This window comes from Dama dama, chromosome 18 (assembly GCF_033118175.1).
Source record: "Dama dama isolate Ldn47 chromosome 18, ASM3311817v1, whole genome shotgun sequence".
Classification (NCBI taxonomy): Eukaryota; Metazoa; Chordata; class Mammalia; order Artiodactyla; family Cervidae; genus Dama; species Dama dama.
In genome coordinates, this window is record NC_083698.1 from 112,139,848 (window position 1) to 112,152,250 (window position 12,403).

At 45.6% G+C, this 12,403-nt stretch overlaps 1 protein-coding gene across 2 annotated transcripts in view; it reads left to right on the plus strand.

Moving 5' to 3' along the window:
• RNF32 (ring finger protein 32) overlaps positions 1–12,403 on the plus strand; it is a 35,883-nt gene that overhangs the window by 1,655 nt on the left and 21,825 nt on the right. Inside the window, exons 2-5 of one of the 2 annotated variants that reach the window (XM_061166212.1) lie at positions 923–1,014; positions 1,537–1,804; positions 7,629–7,771; positions 12,030–12,062. In XM_061166212.1, the coding sequence (XP_061022195.1) occupies positions 1,000–1,014; positions 1,537–1,804; positions 7,629–7,771; positions 12,030–12,062 (459 nt within the window). In that variant the 5' untranslated portion in view covers positions 923–999. Of the gene's footprint in view, positions 1–922; positions 1,015–1,536; positions 1,805–7,628; positions 7,781–12,029; positions 12,063–12,403 lie in introns of both variants that reach the window. The other variant, XM_061166213.1, reaches the window with a different exon arrangement.

A 12,403-nucleotide genomic window follows, 5' to 3' on the forward strand; every position in this document is an offset into this window, starting at 1 on the left:
TACCCTTGTCTAAAAACTGACGGCTCAATTCCAAATTCTTCCTCCAGCTTTGAAGGGAATTGGGCTGTGTCATTTAATCCTGACAGTAGTCCTGCATGGGGAGTGCTGTGTGTGTGTCTTGAGCTGGGAAAGCAGACTCAGATATGCTATATATTTTGCAAACAGAGCAAGCCTGGAACCTGGCTCATGGTCTGTAGTCCGTGCTCTTGGCAGGGGGAAGTCACAGGCGTTCCTCCTCCATCCCACGGCATCCACTGTTCCCTTCTCCTCTGAAACGTAAACCTCTGCTGACTTCTGGTGCGCCTTTGCTTTTCTCATACTGTGGGGCAGCATGTTCATCATCCGCTCTCTGTCCTTCAATTTCCAGGTTTAGTATTATCTCTTTAAGGGGCTTCCCCGATGGCTCAGATGGTAAAGATTCTGCCTGCAATGCAGGAGACCCAGGTTCGATCCCTGGATCAGGAAGATCCCCTGGAGAAGGAAATGGCAACCCACTTGAGTATTCTAGCCTGGGAAATCCCGTGATCAGAGGAGCCTGGCAGGCTACAGTCCATGAGGTTGCAAAAAGTCACAGGAACTAACACTTTGACTTTTCAAGAAGTACTTCACGTACATTCTCTGATCTTTTAGTCTGAAATTTTGTTGTATTCACACAAGATATCATTACATTTAGCAATGGATTGTTCTCGTTCACATTAATACGTTTCCCCCAGCTCACTGGAGAACTGCTTGAGGACAGGGCTTGATCAAGATGCAACTGGTTTGAATTCCTCCAAGGCTAGATCACGGAGCGTGGGCTGTGGTGGTAGGCAGTCCTGTCACTTCACCATCAGTTAGACCCTCAATTTTATCTCTTCCCCATAAACTTCATCGGATGTTTTATGCACACTCTAACTTTGACTTTCTGTTGACTTTTTTACAGTAGAAGAATTAAAGGACTGGGATATGAAATGATGATATAATTTGATATAGCCAAGCAACAGCTTCTCCCGAATCAGCATGTTAAGAAATAAGGTACACAATCCTGTTTAAAACACAGACGTTGTCTTACTCATGCATATGTTTTAACTCAGCTATATGATGGTATAAAAAGAGTTTGCAAACCTTGCATCAGTGAGGCACTGTCAATGTAGTGCTTGGTGCAAGCATTTCTTAGCTGCAGAGCAGTTTTATTTTGTACAAGTTTTCACCAAAGAAACATGCACTTAAATGCAAGGTTCTCTGTAGTATAACAGAAACAAGCTTTGCCTAATTATAGTGAAACAATGTGCTCGGGCATGCACAGCTTTTATAGGTCAGAATGTATTTATTCTTATTATAATTAAGGCCTTAGTAATTAAGTGAAAAGATGTTACTGTGTCATTAACATAAATGAGACTGGGCTTTGGTCCCCCGACTTGGGTAGAGATAGGTGCAGCGTTCTTTACTAATGGATCTGGTCTGGTATGCCATCAAGGTTGAGTATTAAAGTGTAAGCTTTCTTGTAAATGAGCCATTAGATAATGTAACTATAAGGCTTTTTTCCCTACTTTTTAGGGTCATTCCTCCAAACAGGATAACTTAGCAGTCACTGCAGTGGCTTTACAAGATCACATTGTACATGATCTTCAACTTCAAAATCTTTCAATAGCAGACTCTTCTAAGACAAAGGTACAAAAGACAGAGAACAGATCCAAATCTCTAAAAAGAAATACAAAGGCCCTAATAGATACTGGACTTAAGAAAACCACACAAGGAGGCCCTAAAGTGGAAGATTCAGAAAAAGAATATGTTCTTGATCCAAAACCACCACCATTAACTTTAGGTAAGCTGATCTCATCACTCTTATTTTGACTTACTAGAGCTAAAGAATCTAGTTGAGATGAATAGTACCATTTTCTCTGGTACAGAAGTTATATTAATTTACAATCTTACAGAAAGATATGTGTGTACTAAAGTTTAAAAACAGTGGTGGGGACAGTTTGAGCAAAAATTAAAGACAGTAATGATAAATGAAAGTTGCTTAGTTGTGTCCGACTCTTTGCAACCCCATGGACTAAACAGTCCATGGAATTCTCCTGGCCAGAATACTGGAGTGGGTAGCCTTTCCCTTCTCCAGGGGATCTTCCCAACCCAGGGATTGAACCCAGATCTCCCGCATTGCAAGCAGATTCTTTACCAGCTGAGCCACAAGGGAAGCCCAGTAATGATAAGTAGAGCAAGAATAAGTAAGAGGAGAATAAAGTAAATATCTGTTAATCTACAATGATAGAAATAAATCATTGAATAAATAATAGGAAAAGCTCTTTCTTACAGTCGATTAACAGCTATTAAATATAGTAGATAGGGGCTAGAAATAGGAAATCAGCATCTGGCCAAGACCATAGTGATAAAGAGCAGCCACATCACTTTGCTGACAAAGGTCCGTATAGTCAAAGCTATGGTTTTTCCAGCAGTCATGTACAGATGTGAGAGTTGGACCATAAACAAGGCAGCAGTCAAAGAATCAGTGCTTTCAGACTGTTTTTCTGGAGAAGACTCCTGAGAGTCCTTTGGACTTCAAGGAGATCAAACCAGTCAGTCCTAAAGGAAATTCAACCCTGAATATTCATTGGAAGGGCTAACATGAAGCTCCAATACTTTGGCCACCTGATGCAAAGAATCAACTCATTAGAAAAGACCCTGATGCTGGGAAAGATTGAGGACAAGAAGAGAAGGGGATGACAGAGGACGAGTTGGTTGGATGGCATCACTGACTCGATGGACATGGGTTTCAGCGAACTCTGGGAGAAAGTGAAGGACAGGGAATCCTGGCGTGCTGCAGTCCATGGGGTCACAAAGAGTTGGACATGACTTAGTGACCGAACAACAACCACAGTGATGACAGTGGTACCCGGATGCTGGAAGTAGCGGGGAGTGGCGCTGAGACTCGGATCTGGGCGCAGCCTCAGAGCATCGCCCCAGGGACGTACTCACTGCACAGAGAAAGCGGTGGCACCTTGACCAGGTGAAGAAGTCGGGCCAGGCTCTCAGAAGGGCTCAGGCCCCTCCTAGACATTCCCACCAGAGAAGCATCTCTCAGTCTGCTCGGAGGACACATCAGCTGACCCAGAGGGAGGTTCCTGGCCAGGGCTCCGCAGAAGCATCAAGAGAAGCAAATAAAGACCAAGGTGCCAGGCCAGGTCCTGAGAGGCCAAGGGGGCAGGCTAGCTGAGCACATGTGGAATCGGGGTCAGAGCAGAAGGGCATCAGTGAGACTAGAAGGACGCCCAGCGGGGTGGACAGATGAATCGAGAGTGCTGGATCAACAGGCCGAGCTGGATGGGACCACGGCGCTCAGGTCATGTTAGCATCTTGAGAGGCTGAGTGCAAGGCGCGTGAGGCTCCTTTACACGGTTTTACAGCATTTACAAGTCCAAATTATTGTAAGCTGCAAGCTTAGGAATAGAAAAGGTTTATTTCTTATTTTTATTTTATTTGTTGCGAGGGAAGTCAGATCCAGCCATGCACCCAGGAGGCTGGCGAACATCAGCTAACTTCCGCCATAGATTCTCGGGGTTAAGCGGTTTTGTCCCTGCAAAGAACGGAGGAAGAATGTTCTTGACGGAGACAAAGGCATGTGCAGGGCTCTGAAGCAAGACAGCTTGGGTGTCTGAGCTGCTGAAATGAGAATGAGCTGGGGCCTGGTGAGCGAGGGTAGGGCAGAAGGAGAGACTGGGGAGAAACCGGGAGGGGATGATTAGGATAGGGGCTTGTGGTGTAACACTTTTGTTGTGATGAAATATACATAATATATCAAGTTTACCACTTCAGCATTTTTAAGTGTGTAGTTCAGTGGCAGTGAGTGCACTCCCACTGCCCAGCAATCATCGCCGCTGTCTGTCCCCAGAACGTCTTCATCCTCCCAGACTCTGCTCACTTAAACACTCCCAGCCCCTCTCCCCACCTCGGCAACCAAGGGTTTCCTCTCTGTCTGTGAGAATCTGACCACTTTGGATCAGTCATTTGATATCGGTCCTTTTGTGTCTGGCTTGTTGCTCTCGGCGTAACGTCCTCAGGGTTCGAGCTGCCAGTCGCAGCACGGTCAGAACCTCCTTGTTTAGGCCGGAACACCGTCTGCTTGCCAGCATACAGCAGGTCTGTCCATTTCGTCGGGGGATGCTTGAGTTGGCTCCTCTTTCAGTTACTGTGAATGGTGCTGCCAGGAAGCTTTTTGTACAAATACCTGTTTGAGTCTCCGCTTTCCATTCTTTGGGGCATGTGCCGAGAAGAGGAATTGCTGGACCGTGTGGTAATTCTATATTTAATTTTTTGAGGAACCACCATAAAATTTTTTAAATGATGCTGGGCCTAGAGAGGAGGTTTGCTGGCGACCTGGTGGCAGAGGGCGGCTGGCGGGTGGAGAAGGAGCCGGAGGCCTGCGGGCGGGAGCTGCCCTGTGAAGGGGAGCCCGGGGCCCCTACAGTGCCAGACGGAAGCTCCGACCTTCTCCCCGAACTGCTCACAGCGCTAGTCCCGTCCTAGACGCGGTGTCCAACAGGAAGTGTGCAGCTTGGAGCACGAGGCAGTGGTTAGTGACGGCCTTCCGTCTGCATGAACAGTTTACAGAAACCATCAGGAGCCTCGGCACCATCGCCTGAGGCTGTAAATTACACCAGCGTCCCGATTTGGAGTAAAGGAGTCATTCCTTCAGGACCTCTGAATGAAAAACACATCTTAGCATTATGTATGTTAGCTACTAGTGAGGTGGGTCTATTAGGGGAAGCACGCTGACTGAAACCGCCCGCCCTGGCCAGGCACCACGGTAACCACTTGCATGAGTTGTTTTATGACAAGAGGTCCTGGAAAGGAACACGGAACTAATAAGCCACCCCCCACCGGAAGAGTGCGGGAAAGGTCAAAAGGAGACACCACTTGGACACACCTCCCAGAATCCTCCTCTCTGGCCTCCATCTTGGCTGAACAGGGCTGCATCACCAGGAAGGACTCTGAGTCAGAAGGATTGGCTAAGACACCCCGGAAACTAACCCCATCACCATAAACCCGAGACGGCAAGCCACGTGGCAGGGCAGTTCTCCTGGGTTCCCTTGCCCTCCCGCTCTCGCCCGGGCGCCCCTTCCCAATAAAATCTCTGGCTTTGTCAGACATGTGTCTCCTTGGGCAATTCATTTCCAAGTGTTAGACAAGAGACCAGTTTCAGACCCTGGAAGGGGTACCACGCACTCTTAACTGTTGTCCAAACATAATACCGCTCTTGAGTTCCCATCTTTTCTTTCTGACATGCTGGAGTTCTCAGCATCCTCTTTGTCTGAACCCCATGTTGACTTCGCCACAGAGACTATCCTCTCCAGGTCTGTGTCTGATCGTATATTTGAACACTCTTTGCTCCAACTACTGTTTTGTCTACCAGTTTTTCCTCTTTATCCTTTATGATTTGGGGGATTTCCATCCTTACCCATCCTTGAAATCACAAAGATGTCCCCGTCTTTTCTTCACTACCTTTGAAGTTTTGCATTTCACTTAGATCTCAGCCCAATTTATTTTGCAGATGATTTGGGGAACATTATTTCATATAATGATTAAAGTTAGATTCTTCCCTCAAATCATGAGCCATGCTTTCTTAGCTGGCTTGTGGCACCACGTTGTGCAGGCAGCGAGTTTTCTGTGTTTATCCGAGAGATGGAGAGGGAGAGTGTGCATGATTTGGGGCGTCTGTTTCTATGTCAGTATCTCACTGTTTTCATTCATAAAATTTTGTAATGTGCTGTAATAACTCATAGGAAAAGTGCCAAAATCTGTCCCCCAGAATGTCTTCCAAAAATACACTCTCTCAGTACATTAAAATACAGTAGGTGACCTTTCATTTTATCTTCATGGAGACATTCCTTCTAGAACCTTCCACCATTCTTCTCGCATCTGGACAGTTGCTCTGTGGGCCTGGTGCGGCGCTGTGGGCCCTGGGCCTCTGCTCAGCACCCTCCTGTGGACTGCGGCCCTGAGGCTCTCCTGCCCCTTAGCTGTCTGCACCCTGCAGTGCCGTTGTAGCAGGAACTTCTGGGAAAGAGTTCATGAGAGGCCACGTCCAAGCGTGCAGACAGGAGACACCTGTGTCCTGCTCCGACGTGGCCTGTCGCTGATAAGAGATTCTCACATGGAAAGCTCTGTCTCACAATTCTGGAAGGGCTGCTTCCCGGCGTCTGTGTTGCTGTGGATGCATCTGATGTGCTTCTGGCTCCTGGTCCTTGGGGATCTTTTTCTGCCTCTGCAGCTTCGCAGCGACCGAACTTGTGTGTCTTTCGTTCGGTCCTTGCTGGGTCCTGTCTGACTAAAAACAGATGTCCTCTTCTGGGAGATGTTTGGGCTATTTTCTTTAAGTTGTTTACTCTCCGGTTTCTTTTCGTTCTGGAACACCTGTCTTTCAGATGTCAGACTTATCCTTGAGTTTCCTTATTTTCTGTCTCCTCCTTTACCGTATTTTTCTACTTTGCGATATCTTAACTTCCTCCTCCAGTCTTTTGGTTGACTCTCATATTTCTATTGGACACTAAAACATTTCCATCTTCGAAAGCTCTTTCTTGTACTCTGAGCGGGCCTGTCGAGGCCTCCCATTCTTGCTCAGTAGACCTGGCACTTCACTCTCTGTCCCTGAAGGCGGCCCTGTGGGCCTCAGTGGCCTGGGGGCGGGGTGGGGAGAGCAGAAGCCGTGCTCACGCCCCCATCCCCGCTCTCCCGAGCTCGTCGCAGTTCCTTTTCCAGAGTGAGTGCTTCTGCTGGAACAGATGCTCTGGGCCTGCTCCAGGGTGGTCATGCAGCAGATCCTCAAACGTGGCTGAGGCAAGGACTGATCCTAACAGTAACTGTACCTCACAAGAAGTTTTTAGCAAGGGAAGAACTGGGTTGATACTCATGTTACAAAGGTCACTGGCAGCAAAAACAAGCAAAATTGGAGGAAGGCAATGCCGAAGGCTGAGAGAGAAGTTAGCTGAGAAATGAGGAGACCTTTGGCCAACACCTGTGAAAAACTTGTAAAATAGGATATCAGCCCAGCCTGCTTTATAGAATCATTGTGAAAATGAAATAGATATGTGGAATTCTTTGTAAATAAAAACAACATAAATGTAAGATATCATTCACCTTGAGAGTCCTTGGACAGCAAGATCAAACCAGTCCATCCTAAAGGAAATCAACCCTGAATATTCACTGGAAGGATTGATGCCGAAGCTGAAGCTCCAATACTTTGACCACTTGATGCAATGGGCTGACTCATTGAAAAAGCCCCTGATGCTGGGAAAGGTTGAGGGCAGGAGGAGAAGTGGACGACAGAGGATGAAATGGTTGGATGGCATCACGGACTCGATGGACATGAGTTTGAGCAAGCTCCAGGAGTTGGTGATGGACAGGGAGGCCTGGCGTTCTGCAGTCCGTGGGGCTGCAAAGAGTCGGACATGACTGAGCGACTGAAGAACACCAGATTATTCTCCTTGACTTCTGTGTACCCGTATAAAAGCAGCATTCTAAGTATGGTGGAATGAAGTAAGTAATGTGAGTGTTTTGCCTTAATACTTGCAAAATAATGTCATTAAAATGATGCATGAGTTACCACCCTGTAAAACGCACTGGACTCACATTCCCTGTTGTTTGAACTTCAGCACAGAAGTTGGGCCTCTTTGACCCTCCCCCGTTGCCACTGTCGGCGGATGAATGGGACAGAGTGAAGCAGAGGTCCGTGGAGCAGGGGGACTCCATGCAGCCGTGCCCGATATGCAAAGAGGAGTTTGGACTTCACCCGCAGGTGTTTAACGTGAGCCTTAGATAAGCAAGCCTACGGGGCGTTCTCCAGTGACTGGACTCTGAACTGGGGATTAAGAGGGTCCGCGCTTCTTTCTTCCAGTCTCTTCCTCCTATTTGACCCTCAAAGACTCAACATTTTCTTTTCCATTAGTTAAGTTTGTATATGAGAAAGAGCTAAACACCCTCACTGAACACTCTTATTTACTGAGTACAGAGTTTGTACAGGACTGTTCCCACTCCACTGGCCATGCGCAGCAGGGGTGGGGGAACCCAGATGGCAAGTTGCACAGAGCAGAAGAGTGAGGATCGTTTATGTTGTTTCAAGAATTGAAATCCTAAAAGGAAAACCAAGTTTGAATATCTCCAAAGAATCTGTGGGATGATCTTTAAGTAAAATCTTATAACAATCTTTATTATGAAAGTTTACCATAGTAAGACTGATGATAATATAGATAATATACTATCAGTCTATGTCATAGTTGTTTTTTTTTTTTTTTCCTGTACGTACTTTGTCTAATTAAACTTCAGTCTCCTGGAAGTTAAGGGGCTCTGCTATTTCTAGAATCTTTTGTGTTTTGTTTTTTTTTTAGCTAATGACCACCCTGAGTAATTTCTCTCATATGTAGCATTATGCTTTCTACACAGAGGCACTTGGAACTTTGCTTTAAAAAAAAGAAAATACAGCAAATATATTTAAAAGCAGGCTTAGAATTCACAGCCTAGGAATCCCAGGCTTCGTCTACCAACCTGGCACATAAACTCTCAAACTTCATTTGTTTTAATGAGTTTTTATGGTTAATGAGTTAGTTCACAGTCATAAACTTTTCTTCTTTACTAATTTGAACTCACACATTATTTTAAACATACTTATTATGTTCTAGTTCTCTATCAAGACCTAATATCTTACGTACATGGAAGTTGGGTATTTCAGAAAGATTGTGGTCCTTAAAGTGTGGAAGTAGCTCTGGGACTATTTACCATTTAGTTAATGAGATAATAAAGCCACGAGGAGTCTTTCTGGCCCCAACAACCTCTTCATTAATTGTGCTGCAGACACTTGGTCCAATGGTGATGTGAAGAAGGAAATCTTGAAGCTGAGTATCTGAAGTGGGACTGGAATGTCACACACCCAGCATTTCTCCCATTCTGCTGTTTATAAATGTCTCACTGTAATATTTTTGGTTACAGATATAGACACGGGTGTCTTTTGCATTTCAAGTTTTAGTTGTTAGGTTTAGCTTTTTCCTTTGTTGTTGTTCAGTTGCTAAATCATGTCTGACTCTTTGCAACCCCATAGACTATAGCCCATCAGGCACCTCTGTCCATGGGATTCTCTAGGCAAGAATACTGGAGTGGGTTGCCATTTCCTTCTCCAGGGGATCTGCCTCACCCAGGGATTGTATCCCAGTCTCTTGCATTGGCAGGCACGTTCTTTACCACTGAGCCAACTGGGAAGCCCAGTTTTTCCTTAGTCAGCATTTTCCCGACATTTGATCAGTTCAGCTCACGTGTCTCTGAGGTGGGTGTTATATCCCTTACAGATGAGGAAATAAACAATTCCCATGATTCATGGCAGGTTGCCTCAGGACATGTACTGAGCAGGGCTGGGGTCCAACCCTGACTTACAGTGTGTTTACCACCACTGAGTCATTCAGTTTTCTTATCTCAGAGAATGTTTGCCAACAACAACTATTTATGAACATTTAATAGTATATTTTAAATATACAGAGTTCAGTTCAGTTGCTCAGTCGTGTCTGACTCTTTGTGGCCCCATGGACTGCAGCAAGCCAGGCCTCCCTGTCCATCACCAACTTCCAGAGCTTGCTCAGACTCATGTCCATCGCATCAGTGATGCCATCCAACCATCTCATCCTCTGTTGTCCCCTTCTCCTCCTCCTCCTCCTGCCTTCAATCTTTTCCCAGCATCAGGGTCTTTTCAAATGAGTCAGTTCTTCCCATCAGGTGGCCAAAGTACTGGAGTTTCAGCTTCAGCATCAGTCCTTCAAATGAATATTCAGGGCTGACTTCTTTTAGGATTAACTGGTTGGATCTCCTTGCAGTCCAAGGGACTCTCAAGAGTCTTCTCCAACATCACAGCTCAAAAGCATCAACTCTTCGACGCTCAGCTTTCTTTATAGTCCAACTCTCACATCCATACATGACTACTGGAAAAACCATAGCTTTTACTAGATGGACCTTTGTTGGCAAAGTAATGTCTCTGCTTTTTAATATGCTGTGTAAGTTAGTCATAGTTTTTCTTTTAATCTTTAATTAGCTTTTTAATCTTTAAGGAACAAGCATCTTTTAATTTCATGGCTTCACTCACCATCTGCAGTGATTTTGGAGCCCCCCCAAAATTAAATCTCTCACTGTTTCCATTGTTTCCCCACCTATTTGCCATGAAGTGGTGGGACCAGATGCCATGATCTTAGTTTTCTGAATGTTGAGTTTTAAGCCAACTTTTTCACTCTCCTCTTTCACCTTCATCAAGAGGCTCTTTAGTTCTTCTTCACTTTCTGCCATGAGGGTGGTGTCATCTGCATATCTGAGGTTATTGATATTTCTCCCAGCAATCTTAATTCCAGCTTTTGCTTCATCCAGCCTGGCATTTCTCATGATGTACTCTGCGTATAAGTTAAATAAGCAGGGTGACAATATACAGCCTTGATGTACTGCTTTCCCAATTTGGAACCAGTCTGTTGTTCCATGTCTGGTTCTAACTTGCTTCTTGACCTGAATACAGATTTCTCAGGAGGCAGGTCAGGTGGTCTGGTATTCCCATCTCTTTAAGAATTTTCCACAGTTTGTTGTGATCCACACAGTCAAATGTTTTGGCATAGTCAATAAAGCAGAAGTGGATGTTTTTTTCTGGAACTCCCTTGTTTTTTGTGTGATCCAACGGATTTTGGCAATTTGATCTCTGGTTCCTCTGCCGTTTCTAAATCCAGCTTGAACATCTGGAAGTTCTCGGTTTACATACTCTTGAAGCCTCACTTGGAGAATTTTGAGCTAGACTAGATAGACCTTTGTTGGCAAAATAATGTCTCTGCTTTTTAATATGCTATCTGGGTTTGTCATAGCTTTTCTTCCAAGAAGCAAGCTTAAATGGTAATAATTTAAAAGGACCCACATTAATGAGTTTTTGCAATTTAGGCTTCTTGGTGGCAGTAAGTTTCAAGAATTGGTTTTAGAACTTTCTGAGTTGTGTTTATTCCATTCTTCCCATTAAGAAGAAAAGTATAGACTGAATAAAGGCATGGTGGTGGGGTGAGGGGATGATTACTTTAAAACTGGGAGGTTTCCCCCAGACGAAGTGGCCCAGGGAAGGCATGGGCCTTCCATGCCTTCCATGCCTTGGAACATTCACTCCTGGGGAAGTTTATCTGCTGCGATCCCCTCCAGCCCAGCGCTGTCAGAGAGAATTCAGAAACGCGGAGCAGGGGAGTGGACTGCATGCTGGCTGGCCTGGTCTCAGCCTTCCCTGCTCCTTTCTTCCAGAAGAACCAACCTCCTTTCTCTTCATTCAGTCTAAGCTCCGTTGTCCCAGCCCAGAGTATCTTTAGACAGTCTGGATATAACATCTCAACCCAGAATATCATAGCATCACCGACTCAATGGACATGAGTCTGAGCAAACTCCAGGAGACAGTGAGGGACAGGGGAGCCTGGCGTGCTGCAGTTCTTAGGGTCACAAAGAGGTGGGCACGACTGAGCGACTGAACAACAATGGAATACCATTATTCAGTGGGAATTTGGGCCACAGAAAGGTGGAATTTTCTGGCGACCACCCTTGCCCTGCATTTAAAGGAGAAAAGGTAATTCATGTGTCTCTGGGATTTACTGCTCACTAGAGAGTGCAGTTGAGTTGAACAGAGTCCTAAGAAAAGGTGTTTGCTTTCTGTCCTCTGTACCCCACCCCCAGCCTGGGTCCCTGCCAGCTGTGCTCAGAATAGGATCTGCCCAGAAATATTTCTCTTTTATAATAGTCTCATTTTTAAATATACACTTGTTCTGTAGCAAACTTCATGTGTTTGTTTGATGTTTCAGATTGTTGTTAAGTTTCTCTTGTTGAGATTATATACCCGTGCCATGCTAAACTTTAACTCCGAATATTGTAAATATCAAGGTTGTTAAATCTGCTTCTTAACGTTTTCAAAGAAGCAACACAGCTTACTTTTAAAGAGTCAGAACTTTTCTTTTAATTAATGCATTTATGCTGCTTAATTTAAACTTCAAACCTCCTTTGTCTTCTCTGAACAGGTGCTGCTCTCCTGCTCCCACGTGTTCCACAGGGTGAGGCGCCCCCTGCCCCGCGCCCCCAGGGGCACACAGCACCCTCCCAACTCAGAGGGTTGGGGCCGTCTCGCACTTTGCTGTTTAGTCCCTCAGTCGTGTACAACTCTTTTTTGACCCCGTGGACTGTGGCCCACCAGACTCCTCTGTCCATGGGATTTTCCAGACACGGATACTGGAGTGGGTTGCTATTTCCTCCTCCAGGGGACCTTCCCCACCCAGGGATCGAACCTGCATTGGCAGGCAGATTCTTTACCACTGAGCCACCAGGGAAGCCCTCTCTCACTTTCCGGCTCCCGAGAAGAGCCATTTACTTTATCCCTATGATTTTAGACTAGAGT